At 41.3% G+C, this 14,791-nt stretch overlaps 1 protein-coding gene across 3 annotated transcripts in view; it reads right to left on the bottom strand.

The window, feature by feature from the left end:
* ADAM12 (ADAM metallopeptidase domain 12) overlaps positions 1–14,791 on the bottom strand; it is a 178,632-nt gene that overhangs the window by 7,625 nt on the left and 156,216 nt on the right. For all 3 annotated transcript variants that reach the window (XM_042818662.1, XM_042818661.1, XM_042818663.1), the window contains 7 exons: positions 8,651–8,759; positions 8,345–8,543; positions 5,681–5,758; positions 3,446–3,554; positions 1,095–1,230; positions 327–435; positions 14–196 (listed from right to left, as the gene is read on the bottom strand). In XM_042818662.1, coding sequence (XP_042674596.1) covers positions 14–196; positions 327–435; positions 1,095–1,230; positions 3,446–3,554; positions 5,681–5,758; positions 8,345–8,543; positions 8,651–8,759 — 923 coding nt within the window. The remainder of the gene's footprint in view (positions 1–13; positions 197–326; positions 436–1,094; positions 1,231–3,445; positions 3,555–5,680; positions 5,759–8,344; positions 8,544–8,650; positions 8,760–14,791) is intronic.

The raw sequence follows: 14,791 nt of genomic DNA, 5'->3' as shown, positions 1-14,791 counted from the left end.
ACTCCATGGTTACCTGGGAGAGCCTGAGCGTGGGGTTGGCAGGAAGGGGCCTTTCAGGCCCTGCTTGGTGGCAGGGTGGCTGGGGAAGGGGCGGCAGGACACGCTGAGGGGTCTTCAGCTGTGGCACATGGTGTGTCTTCACCGGGTCACTGATGTCAACAATCTGATAGGGCAGCGGGCGCCTTGGGCCATCTCTCTGCAGAAACCAACAGTCGTAAGCTCCAAAAGGAGCTGATACAAGAGATACAGCTCTAGAAATCTCTGCTAATATGCTATCGTATGTTACTTAAAAGCTATGAATCTCATTTAACCTCTTAAAGACTTACTTTCTGCATGTTTGTATTCTGTGGCTTCATGATGAGATTTTTACTGAGAGATGTGGTACGAACGTGGCTGGGCTGAGATGATCTAGAAGATCTCGCTGGGCTCACAGACCTGCAATACGAGCGTATATGTAGTGAACACAACAGTCTGCTTCTCTGCTTCATGGCATTTTTTTTAAACAGAATTTTTCAGAATGAGATTTCACAAGGACTTGCTGACTTTTTACAGTAAATAAGGGAAGTAAAGATTCTCTAGTGCTCCTGCAAGAATAAAAATAAATATTGATTTTTTTTTGGAAACCAGTGGTCTGTTAAATTAGCTCCTGCAATCTGTGCCAATGCAGCTTTGCAACGCCCAAGAGACTCTTCTAATGAACCTAGCATTTAAACAGTAATGACCTCAAATATGGAAGCATCGGCTCACTCGACTGAGTGTAGATAAAAGGCCATGCAATGTAATGAAACTGTTTGATGCAAACGGAAATAAAAGTAAGACTTCCTTCAGTTCCAAATTTTTTTTATTGCAAACGAAGAGGTATGCAGTCAAACCAAACCTCACGTTATTACTGACAATCAGTGACGTTTAACTAAATCAGAAGAACACTGCTGATAACACTGGGTGAATATTTCTAAGGCTGGATCTGTGTAAAGCACTGTCAGGCCATTCCGAGATAAATGCTGAGATGAGATTTGCTGTGTTCACAGTTATTTGCTACTCATATCTTTAAAGATAATAATAATAGGGAGCATAGTTACAGAAACCAATCCTACCTTAATTTCTCTATCGTCGTCTTCTTACTTGTAAACAGCAATCTCATGAGAGTCTTCCTTTTCAGATACATGATTGACCCAGCAAAGGTAAGGCACAGAATGGTGATCAACACTCCTACGGTTAAACTTTTATTATCTGCAACAAAACACAGCCAGTTAACTTCTACCAAGGGCCATCTGTATTGAAACTTGCCCCGTAATACTACTGATGCCCAGCCCTGGTGACTGCTGTTCCAGAGTACTTTAAGCTGTGAAGTGCATTGCTGGGACCTAAGTGAGGCTCAGCAGAGATGCAAACCCCGGCTGGATGACTTCCAGCTGGAAGCAAGCCTCATTTTTAGAAAGAGGTAAGCAGCAGCTCTGATACTGATGGCTATGTGATGTGATCATCGCCCGGAGGAGGGGATGTTGTGGTTCTGCAGGACTGCTGACCTACAAGTGCACCCTCCCACAGCAGGAGATGCATATTTAAACTTTGCTCCGGTAACCTATCATCACTGTCTCAGCCTTATCCTGGTGGAACTTTGGTCAGCTGGCTCTCACCCTGTATCAGGGCAGGGGAACGCAGTCAGCAGCAACATGGGACCTGATGGGTGTGAAGTGCTGCAGAGCAATGCATCCCCCACCATTTCTAGAAGATGGATAAAATTATTACATTTGATCATGCAATGTAAATTAATTAACTTCTCTACTTAGCAATTATATATTTAAGACTTCTTAATAAGAAAAATACATGGTCAAACACCTGGGTTTACTCCAAGTCAGCTGGGAGAAATCAGTTACTAAATGCTAATGAGGCCACGTGCTATGTTTGACGAAGATAAACGCATTTTATTGAGCTAATTCTTCAGTAATTTGATTTAGAGATGTGCAAACTACTCAGATCATCCCAGCCACCCTGTCAAGAGCTCATATTGAAATCCAAATGTCAAGGATAGAGAATTAGGTCCTCTCACAATTTCCATATTTGTTTGTTCCCATGTTATTAATTGCAGCGCTGTCTTTAGAGAATAACACACTGAAAACAGTTTTCTGTTAAACTGAAGCATTAGCTTCTGAAACACAAACTGCAAGAATTACAAAAGATAACCTGTATTTGTCTTCAGTTAGCATTGCCTATGCAGCACGTTATTGTAATATATTTGTAGCTCCCTAGATACTTTGATACAAGATAAGCTGAAAAGGGAATACAATGCTTTAGAGCAAATCTGAGCAGAAGAACATTTAACACACAGGTAATCACACTTGTTCAGTGCCTCAGCAATGCTCCTTTACTATCTTACCAGCTGGTAGGTATTTAAAAAAAAAACAACAAAACAACCATTCAGCAGAGGAATCACATGTGGTGCTTTGTCATGGAAATGACAGTGATGTCATAAAGCCAACATTGCAATTCAGAGCAGGATCTGGCATGGAGAGAATACAATCCTTTTTGGTTTTGGATGGCATTATTCATGTGAAAATGGGCAGCTCGCTTTCCAGCAAGTTTGAGGTTATATATGGATATATGAGCAGGCTGCTGGCCCAGTCACTTGCTCAGACATAAATCAGAAATATCTCTGTGGAAGTCACTAAAGTTACAGTACTGTGGAGAAAAATTGGCGAGTGATGATTATCAAATCCTATAAAATTGCACTACGTGTAGAAATAATTCCTTCTGAGACTGGCCAGAGATGGAGGGAGATACTAGTGCCAATGTTCTGCAGACTGAACAAGGGGAAGCTGAAATACAAATTACAGAAAATCACTCGTCCTACTGCTATCATATGGGAAGGGAATTTCTGCTTAACTTGCAGAAGCTTTCTACAAAATATAGTTAAAATCCGATACAATCAGAAATCACCTTTGTTCCACAATGCAGAAATATAAAACAATAATGAAATCCTTCTAGAAGCACAGTATCAGATAGACTTCTGATTTTTCCATGCACAGAAATGCTGCATGTCTCATCTTTGCAGCTTCCTGCTTGCAGCTTAGGCCAGTACCACATCCTGCACATTTTTGGGGAGCTAATAAGGCATGGTTGGAAGGGATATTAAAGCCAAGCATGCCTCTCTGGGCAGCCTGTGCCCTCTGAGTAAAGAATTTCTTCCTCACATCTAACTCAACTTGGAAAAAAAAAAAAAGAGATGAGATTCACCAGGACTACTGTGGCTTTAGTTAAGCAAGAAGAGCAATGAACTCAGCTGGCTTTGGCTTTTCTTCACCAGACTTGCAAGTTGGTAACCAATGCATTTAGAATAAGCTGTTTTCCAGGCTTCCTGCAGTCCTGCAAGCTCATTGCTCACCAGGTGACATTTTGCATTTCCGTTATCGCGGAAGCAAGAGCTAAAGCATGAATTATTACCCACCTGCTTGCCTGATGGGCCCGCTGTCCACGCTGCCACCAAAGCCTGGCTTGTCACAGTACGGAGGAGCCCAGTCAGCCTCACAGTGACAGTTCTTTTTGTTGTTGCAAACCTTCAAAAGAAAAGACAGACGGCCGAACATGAAAAGGATTCTGCTGTATAACTGCGAACAGCACAGGCCAACAGTGCCTCTTAATCAGCTGGTGACACAGCTGAGCAAAATAAAGCTCATGTCACAAAAGAGATGTACTGATATTTGCTCCTTGTCACAGCTAGGATGGCACAAAGCAACTCCAAATACAGTGGGAAGGAAAAAAAAAGCGTTATTTATGTAGCAGGTAATAGTTTGAGTTGCATCAGCCTACAGCTTCAACAACCACAGTAGGGATAATCAGACACCTCTTAAGCCTTGTTCTCTCTTTGCTTCCAGCAGCAACATTGTCTGCTTTCTAACTTCTGTTCCTTTTACCTTCACAGGAAGAGGAGCTGCTCTGTGTTAACACCATAAAGCTTTGCCAGCTCAGTTGATCTCTCCTATCCATTAAGGTCTCATGTCAGACCACATGCTGATTTCTACACTGCTCAGACCCCCAGCTCTGAGATGCAGCAGTTGCTGGAAGAACGTGTGAAACCGGGTGCAGGGCAGAGGAGACCCTCCCTCTAGTATCATATTTGCTTGACCCATACAGACACATAGAATCACACAATGATTGGAGTTGGAAGGGACCTCTAAAGGCCTGCAGTTAATGGGGAAACCCAGAGCTCCATCATGTGCTCAAAGCCCATCCCCTGACCTTGGGTGCCTGCAGGGATGGGTACTTCCACCTCCGTGAGCAGCCTGTGCAGTGCTTCACTACCATTACTGTACAAAATTTCTTCCTTAAATCCAATCTAAATCTCCCCTTCTTTAGTTTGAAACCATTTCTCCTTGTCCTTTCACAACAGACCCTACTACAGAGTCTGTACTCTTCTTTCTTTATGGCTCTTAAGATCTGCCACCACCACAGGGAAAACACAACAGATCAACAGACAGATTTATAAGACACCAGTTAGTTCATGGGAGTTCACAGATACTCATTTTCTGGCAAGGTCAGCTGGCAGGCTGTCAGAAAGACCATACTGGCTGCGTCTGCAGAGTATTAAAATATCACGCAATAGCTTAGCTTTGCTATGGTCACGTAAAATGCAAAAAGAAATGATTTAGTTTTCAAAAACAGCAAGATAGTTGAAAATATCATTTGTTTTTTGTTTTTTTTTTTTTTTTAATTACAGATCTACAGGAGTTCCCCTCCATAGTTTCATGAGGTCCTCTCTGGCTCCTTGGAGTCCCTGTAGACTCTCCATAACGCAGGCATAAAGATGCTCCCCTAAGCTGACAGTTACCCCAGCATAATGGTAAGATGCAGCACCATCAACACTGCAGTTTTATGAATTCAAAATGATAAATTACAGAAAATTGAAATCCCTTCACAGGAGAGGACAGAGAATTGTCAGAGCTTTTTGCAGAAACAAACAGATCATTAGAAAATCAAGGTTAATAAGGCATATCTTGACATGATTAGCATTTTCATAACATAAAACTAGCTTTCAGAAGACTTTGCTCTTCCTGGTTGATTTTTCATTCTGTGTCACCATACCATTCAACTCATCAGTATGATTTTACTTCAGTACTTTTGAAAATACTTTCTTTCAAATATCTTAATTCAAATGCATATTTTAGCTTTGCTGGGCCCACACAGAAACTGTCTTTTTTGAAATGTTAATGGAAACTCTTCATGAAGGAAGGTTAGACAAAATTTCTTTGAAGACGACAAAATTCCTTTTTATCACAGACTGTTAATTAAGAGCAAGATAATTACTAACTGATAAATATTCCTTTGTTAAATAAAAATAATTTCACTTCTATTAGTTCATATAAGGGACACTGAAAATTGAAATACATAAGAAAAAAGCACTGCAATGACTTTGACTGATGTATTATTACTCCCTGGAGACTTTCAAGGCAAGGCTGGATAAGGCCTCCTGATCTAGCTGCGGGTGTCTCTGTTCATTGCAGGGGAGCTGGACTAGATGACCTTTAAATGTCCCTTCCAACTTCTATGATTCTATTCTACAGTTACAAAGAATCATAGATCTCAAAGGCATTACATAAAATCACTTCTTGTCTAGTGTTCATTGACTCTAAAAAAATACAAAACAAAACAACAACAACAAAAAGGATTCCTATAAAATGCTTACTCCACGTCCATGGCACTTTGTTGCACACTTATGCACACCAAAAACACTTGTATTCTGGCACCGGCGATTAAGGCAAATCTGCAAAATAAGGAAAGGGGAATTTTAATAGGAGCAGAACTGCTAGTGATCATCATAGAAACCTTAAGGCTAGAAAAGACCACTGGGATCCTCAAATCAAACCCCAGCCCACCTCGCCATGCCCACGGCCCTCAGTATCACATCTCCACAGCTCTGAAGCATCTCCAGAAATGGTGTCCCCACCACTCCATGGCTAAAGCCAAACCATTCTTTCTGAGAAGAAATTTTTCCTAATATCTGGCCTAAACTGTGCACTGCGCCCCTCTCCAGCACTATCTATCTGTTCATCTGCCAATGGCTGTTTTAGCATTTACAAAGGTCTCCCAACACATGTGCTGTACTGACAGCATTCCACTGATGAAAAGGTAAAGACATCAACCTTAGGTATTTTCTTCTCTATAAGCTCTTCTAGACCACCTAGGTCAAAATCTCTGAAATTTGTATATTACTCTTGGTTAGCACCTTGGCCAATACTGAGTTTTGACATCGTAGCTCACGTTTGGTTTTCTTTCAACATCAATTAAAAACTTCCAGCTTTTTGCTTTTTTTTTTTTTTCAGGAGTACGAATGTGAATGCATTAAGTTAGGATTTGATTCAGGTCCCCTTTTAAAACTGCATATCTCTGTTTATACCAATGGCACGGTACTCATATATACTAGAGCAGAATGTGGACCTAGAACTGCCTGAATATCTCACCTGGCCTCATTGATACATATGGGCTCATTATTGTTCTTCAGCAGAACCAAGACCTTTCTGACAGTTTTCCCAAGCTAAACAAACTTTGGTGTCAAATATAAAACAGCCATACATAAAACGTAATAACAACCTTCTAGGAAATGGAAGTAAACAAACAGTGCGTGTAAAGTATTCAGATGCACAGTTTTTTGTTTTCCAATCTGGAAAATGTTACTCTGTCAATACAGATGAAAACTGGGGCACAGCAAGATTAGCATCACCAAACAACACCATTGAGCAGTCAGATGACTGATGAGGATGTCAGTAATGAGAAGTTATCCTACTCAAAACTGCAAACAAAGAAGAAATTAGGACTAGAATGACTGTTACTGTCCTATATCGACTAAAAGTAAAAGATTAAAATAAAATAAAAATCACTTCACAATTTTGTTCCTCTTTAACTGCAGCTCAGTTCAGTAGTACTAAAAGTCAGTCAAAAGAATTAGCATTAAGCAGGGGAAAGTGTTGAAGGAGACGACAGGGATGCTTAATCAGGGCACTCATCCCCTGAGGAGAAGGAAAAATGGAAAAGAAATTAGAGTGAATTGGCATCAACATGCAGGCATGTAGAGAATATGGTCTGATTACAGCGGTATTCACCATTCAAGTATTCAGAGTGCAGCAGCACACAGAATTCTGATCACATTAAAATGGCTGCATTGCAAATGGTGTATCTTCAGCTTAGAGAACTCAAGAATATTTAAATTCATATTCTTAATCCATAATACAAGTGCTCTAATGTCCTCAGAGTAAAACATACAATTTCATAAGTATTAGCGTGTGCGTTCTATGGTGTGTATGTGTATGATTAGATAGATTAGAAAGATTAAATACTCATTAGTAAAACATAATGGGGTGCTTTCCCAGCACTGAATTTTCCTTGAAAAAAAGTTCTGTAACAGACTGACTTAGAAATGTTGTGTAAGTGTTGTTTTCCTGCAGTGGGACTAGAGTTGCATGAGGGATGTGCTCTCAAAGCAATGTGGTGCTCCAACGTTACTCAGAAGCATTCAGAAATTCAGTGGCTTGTTTGAATCCACGACAGATTATTAAAGTGCTTTTTCTCCTCTTCTCCACTGGGGGTAAAGAAACATTCTCCATTTCAGTGGCCACTGGACTCTTTTCCATTTCTCTCCCTGTTAAGAGTCTGTCTCCCACCTTTCATTCAATCACAGAACGGTTTAGGCTGATTCTCTGTTCTTTTTCTCTACAAGTAAATCCTGTGAATGTGCCATATTGAAATTTGGCCTGTGTTCACACCAGGTAACTCACAGTGTTTGCCGAATATGATTGCAAAAATCAGTTTTGAAGGCTGAATGTTAATATGGATTAATATTTTTAAAATAGAGCGTACAGAAACAGATTTTCATCAAAAAGGGGTGGGAGGCTAATCAGCAGAGTTAAAGTCTAAAGTGACATCAACGAAAATTCTGCAATGCCACAAACATTAAGAAAGTTAGCATCACTAGTAGAAAAAAAAAAATATGAAAATAGTAGCTTAATTGCAACACTTCCAAGGTGAATACCGTGAGCTCCTCAGAATTTCATAATGTATTTTGCAAGGAACCTCTAAACTGACTGGACAGATAATCAGGACTGTCCTAAAGAAAAAGGGCTATGAACTTAAGCAACTTGCAATGCATCTGTAAATCTGTAATCCAGAAGAGCAGTCAGAAGAAGAGCGTAAGCACCTAACACAGTGAGACAGGAGAAACAATAAGAGCCCGCCAGTTCTCTTGTGAAGAATTAAAACGAAGATCCAAAGCAAACCCCAACCAATTTAGTACAGAATAGTTTGTGTCGTGAGGGCAGTGATGTTCTCCTTGTCCAAGAGTATTTCAGGTCCTTACTTTTCCATCTTCACACTTGGTTCCTGACAGCACGAGACCAGGGTCAGGCATGTCATCCCCTAGATACACGTGGGTGCCACGACACAGGATCTTGCCACCTTCCTGAAGCGGGATATTGGTTTCTATGGAAACAGCATTGGTACCAATTACAGGTCGATTGGCTCCTCCTTGACACTGAATTTTTCCACATTTAGCATCTCTGAAGGAAACAGACAAAACCAAATATGAGTTAAATAACTGTAGATGGCACGAAACCATTCCCACCACCATCACAGCAGTTCCTGTGCTGGCGAGGAGAGGCCCTACCTGGGCTCACACTTGGCGAAGGAGCTCTTGGAGTCTTTGCCACAGTTGCCGTATGGATCGCCTGCAGAATTGACTCTCTCAAAGCAGATCCCAGGAGCGGGTTTGGCACCTGAAACAAAACCTAATCAGAACTTTCATCTCATATGAGGTGTCTTTAATAATTTTCTTTGAGCTCCACCAACGTTTTAGGGGAAGGCAGGACGTGATGTGCATGCCGATGAAGAGCAGCAGAGCCCTTGTGCTGGATCAGCATGCTAATGGAAGGGCCCAGACACGCGTCTTTTCCACAGTTCTCTGTCTCCCTTGGCAATGCTGAGCAGCAGACAATGCAGGACTCGCTCTCTTTCCGAGTTTCTAGATGATGGCCCTCTAGTGAATCCTCCTAGGACACGAAAACTTTCAGCAAATGCCAAATCTAATGAAGAAAGACACAGGCCAGCTGGTAAGTGAACTCCCTCTGTTTTACAGGAGTCCGTGTGATTCAAGCAACGGCCCAGGAGCTGAAGCCAGTGGAAATAGTTGTCAAGAAAAGCCTTTTTAACCGCAGCTCAGAACAACAAGACATCAGAAAAAAAAATCTGGTTGCTAACAAGAGTGCTATATGGGCTGTATGGCCATAAAACCACGACACTTGACATGCCAGCTCAAGCTGACGTGCTGGGAGGAGGAAGGAATCCATGCCTGAGAGGAAAGACTGACCTGAAGGGAGGATCCTTTCTGCCACGGTGGTGGAATTAGGAATCTGAGAAGACAGGCAGCATCTGGTTCTTATCTACTGCAGCCTTTTGCAATGGAGACATATCCAAGCAGCAAAGGAACTTCCCTAATGGGAATAGTACTGGAAATGTTTGTGCAGACAGATTACTCATCCCTACATTTCAGAAGTCAAAAGGTGCCTATTAGAACACGTATTCTAATCTCTTAAGCAGAGATTCTCCCATCCATCTTTTTTTGTGTGTTTGGCTTTCTTTTTCCCAGATTATCACCAACTACGGGAAATCTTCTTGGGTAGCATTCATACACGTATCTGATGTCTAAGAGGTGGGGGATCTATGTTCATGCTTTGACTGTGCAATGTTTAATTAGCCCCTACATTAGAATTTCATTCCTTTATTTTTAACGTGAATGGTAGCTTCTATTTCCAGCAAATAATTGCTGTTCTTTGATAGATTAAAGGCCCTTTGCTAGGGCCCTTTACTACCCCACATTTTCTATCCATGAAATAATTCATAGCACAATTGGGTCATTGCCAACAATTGCCAACATTTCATCTACTCCAATGCACAGACTTCTTCTGAGGAGACAAAGTGGCAAGGATGTACATACATTAGCTAAAAATCTTAGCATTTATCTGCTGGATACATTTTGTACTTTCGATAGATCAGCCAAACTGAAACAAGAACACGAAGCAAATTCTGTGATAGCCTAAAGGCTGAGAGTTTGCCATTTTCACAGTGTTCCTCAATCTTTAACAGAGGCAGAATTAATGTTCCATTTTTCAGATGGTCTGAGCCACTTGCATGTGTGTATGCCTGTAACTGGGGACGCAATATATAACCCATATAAAGTGTCCTGAAGATTTCATTATAAACATTCAAAGAAGAAGGAGGCTTAAAAAAAGGGGGTCCAATTCCTGAAGAACATACAAATATGATTGTAAAACTCCCAGTTAGTGTGGCTCTTTTCACTGATAACTTGGAGATTAAAGCCTCAATTAATTATCTGCATTTCACAGTCAGAAGCTTGACTAATACTCCATACTGCCAAGCAGCAATCTAATGCTATTAAGGACAAAAAATTAAAACGTGGAGAGGCTTAAGGTGACACCCTCTTTTCAGTCTGAGATTTGTACACATTGAAACTGGAAAACCCCAAAAGGAGGGCAAAGAAGGAACAGAATGTGAGCTGCTGGTTCCCTGGAGAGAAGGACAAGAGCCTGAAATTCCTTGGAAGATTATTATCAAGCTTGCTGAGTTCAGAATTTTTCTCAAATCTGGAACTGTTAAAGGGACTCACCCAGGATTCTTTCACTTCTTTTCATTAGACCACAAGCAGCAATCAAAAAATCAACAAACGCATCCAGACAAGGCACTGCGCAAAAAGCAACAGTGAAATTTACATTTTCAGCATATAGATCCCCCTTCATCTTTCCAGGCCAGGCACATTAACTATTCAGATGATGCAAACATTAACATATGCATACACTACTCCAGTTTCAGAATGCAAAGGGAAGGAAGTAAAGAAAAACATACTGTAAGTGAAAGCCCAAGTAAAGCACCTTGCTTTTTTCTCCAATATCTGCAATGATTGACCTCCTTCAGACCCACCTCACCTCACCAAAGGAGTAAACCACCCCTCTACCATGAGTGCTACAGGTCTTCTTTTTCCTGCTGCCAAAAGCAAAACGCATGCCTCACATCCTGCTTTTTGACCAATAAAATACTTACTAAAAATGGCTGAAATATTGAGATTTTAAGGTATTTGCCTTCTCTTTCACCTGCTGAAAGATTTTATTTTTTGACTGTACAAGTCAAGGATGTTACATGTGATAGAATGCAGCCCACAGGAAGAACACATCTGCAGCATCCTTGCAGGGATCAGCCAGCAAGCTTTAACTCCAACCAATATTACTTGACAAGGAAATGGGCTTCATGGAGCACAAGGAAATGCTCCCCTGCCAGGCTAAGAGCAGTCTGGTTATGAAACACCTGGTACCCAACAATCAGCTGGGGCCTGGAAACAGAAGTCTAGCGTCAATTCAATTTCATCTCTATCAAACCAAAACACATGGTAGATTGGGATTCAGATGGCTGTTCCTTCTCCTGACTGGTTTCTCACAATATTTGGACGTTTTTATAAATGAAAACATAGACTCTAAGAAATGGAACAGATGGAGCGACCAAGTTAAAAGGAGATTTTCAGAGGATGCTTAAGGATGAAAATTGTAATGTCGTGTTTCTGGAGGAAACCTATTTATCATGATTGCAGCACATAAACTGCAGCAGAAAGTCCTGTCTTTCTCTATTTCACAGCCTCTATGGGCAAAGATAAGATGGTTTGTGAAAGATTTCCAGTGGATATTAAGTGCCTTGAACTTGATGAGCAGAGTTTATTTCACTTTGCAGTTGATAATTACAATATCGTCACATAGCAATTAAGGTTCTGTTGGCCTTTGCACACAGCCTTATTTGGGGGATTAAATCAGCCATTCGAAACTGCAGCAGGTCAGAGCTCAGCACCTCAGCTGTCATCCTGGAGACTTTTTTTTCCTCTCCAAATGTGTGTATTGAGGAGTGCACTCCTTCCACCATCAGCTTTCATAAACGGAGATGTTCTGCTCTCTCGGAAGCGGTGCAGAAATGCTGTGTCATTTCAGATCACTGCAGGACCTGCTGCAAGGAGCCAACATCATCTCCCAGAAGAGAAGAGAGAAATTCCTGCGGTGCTGATTGCAAGAATGCAGAAACACCATTTACCAGGCTGTAAGTGGAAACTGAGATGTAGACTCGGGTGCCAACACTGTCTTATTAAAAAACAAATTATACAGTGCGTGTAGGTGAGGAGGGAAAGAAAATCTCACTCAGATGAAAGTTTTGTTACTCACAAGCACCGTGACCAACTGTATAAATAAATATAAGCATAAAAACACAGCTCTGTGTGTCATGCGGTTTGCACCTGGATTCAATATCTCATTAAGTCTGTTTTACTGCACCAGTGACGCAAAGCAAACTTCCTCAAGCCCCCCTTGGCCTTTCTCTTCATCTTGGTGATCCCTGCTGTTAAATCTGTGAAGAGTGAGATGGGGCTAAGCCGGTATTTTTGCATTTAAGGAGGATGCGAGCTCTCACTAGCTCTGAGAACAATGATTTAATGCCTTTCCCATCCCTACAAGCAAGTAAAGGCGTTGCCATAAGTCTATGATGATCCAAACAGTTTAATTTCACAGGTTATACTAAAACACCATAAAATGTGAATCTCGTTAGGCAAATTTGCATTCTTGCAAAAAACCAGCCACAGGCTGGTCAGTTGAGTGGGATGGGGAACCCATCTGTTCTGCTTATAGGGCTGTACTTGGAAAAAATGCATCATTGACAGGGCTTTGTCATAAATACTGACAACAAAATTAAGATTGTTTCCGCCTAAACAAATGGCCATGTCTACACAACAAATTTAAACATGTCCTAATTATTAAGTCGATGTCTGCCATTGGCTGCCCCAAATCATTGCTTTTTTTGCCTTGTGTGAAAAAGCAGGAAAACACACTGCCAAAGCTGTCCTTGTTTTTCCTCAAGAATCATTTTCTTGTCCATGGAGAAAACGCCAAGAGTTTAACGCTGATAATCTCCTACTGCTTGATAATCAATAATTTCTCTCTCTTAAATAGCTTCATCTGCATTGCTATTTGCTCCCCCAGAATGCCAGTGGACTACGAGGCATTACAGAAATGCATTCCTGTTGATGCACTGCTCAGTTGCTGCTACCAACAGGTCAGATCAGTGCAATGCCAACATTTTGAACGGGAAACAGGAAAGGTTACAAGTTTTTAGGGTTCTCTGAGCTCTCTGGCCTATTGCAGATAGGGAACATCAAGAAGTATTCCTCCGTTTGAACTGAAATTATCTGCTGAAAGTAACAAAGAAACCCGATGAAATGCAAGTACTCCACTCTGGAAACAGATCCCTGCTGCTCAGTCTAATGTGCAAGCTCCAACCAAGCTCAGTATTTTTCTTTGGTGCTAAAAATATTAAGGTTGACATATATCATTGGGCATCTGTAAGCCTATGAATAAAGAAAGATAAATAAGAGAACACACTGACAAGGAATTCAATGTGCTGAATATGGTTTTAAGAAAAGTTATTGTATTTTGTCCTGCATGGCTTTCTCCTGCTGAGAAGAAGAAAAGCAGAATTAATGTAAAGGAATTAGAGTGTATTTTCTCTTTATGGTATAAAATTTTCATTTAAGAACATACAACTGCTCTTTCATCCAACCTCCAACACACATGGTTGTTAAAAACAAATTTTAAGCAATTATAGGAATCTAGTAAAAGGTTCAAATAGAACTTTTTCATACAATGCCCAAAGACAACATCTCAGTCTGTCAAGTCTCTTCTTCAGCAAGCGAGCTGGAAGGAAACACTTTTCTTATCTGACCCTTCAGGCAGATGAGATTTGGAATCTCTGTTTTCCAGCCACATGGCCCATGCAGCCCATCTCCCCCTCTTCTCACTCTTTATCAGCTAGTCCATGTTCCAGCTAACCAGTGTGAGCAGGTGGGGATATCCACAGATATTCAGAACACGGACCTTGTTTTTTCACGCATAATCTAGTTTGCTTCAAGTTGGAAGGTTTACTGACATGACGTCTAATTCATACCTGCACCACTGAGGTCAGAAATAAGACTTTTAGTTTAGGTTCTGGCATTCTGGTTAAAGTCTGTTGTGACCATTTGAGCTCTGCTCGTAATAAAGTTATTTTTCTCATAAGGAGACCCCCACAGCCGTGTCTGCTGAGGCTCCAGGCACAGCAGTGCCTGCTCAGTTGTCCAGAGAAGAAAGACAAGAAAGATGTGGGGGAGCTCGGGGGTGCTGGAAGACGTGCTTTGTTCGGAAACAGACCTAGCAAGGGAGCTGCAGTAATTCAGCTTCTGACCTTTAGCTGGATTTTTCTCAGCGGCTGAAATTACTAACAGTACAACTGAAGAACTTTCCATGGCATGGGAAAGTGGTTCACAAGGAGGGTTTTGCTTTATAAGAGAGAAAACGTCTCTGTATCCAGGGGATTACAAATCCCAGCATGACTCAGGCTGGAGGCTATAACTGTACATGCCTGTATCAGCTCTTATTACCTCTATGACATGAGAGGGATTTGGAGGAGTGCATCAGAGACGCAGTTTACTCCACGTAGGCAGTTTAGTTATGAGCAGGAACTCTTGCTAGCATGCTTGTAATGGGTACAAGAGTGCATTGTATCTCTCCTGCTTTCCTTATCCATGGCATTATCTCCCAAGATGCTGTAACAGCCTTTTACAAGTTTGCAAATTGTCTGAGTTCTTACACAGATAGCAGATAAATCCTTAGTGGACTTCTGATGGGGGCTCTGACCGAGGGAAACATCTGTGTGTCATTAATTAGACTGACAC

The sequence above is a fragment of the Centrocercus urophasianus genome, unplaced genomic scaffold (genome assembly GCF_019232065.1).
Source record: "Centrocercus urophasianus isolate 14NV4802_14NV808 unplaced genomic scaffold, USGS_Curo_1.0 seq_17, whole genome shotgun sequence".
In the NCBI taxonomy this organism is placed as follows: Eukaryota; Metazoa; Chordata; class Aves; order Galliformes; family Phasianidae; genus Centrocercus; species Centrocercus urophasianus.
This window is presented reverse-complemented; position numbering and strand designations above follow the sequence as displayed.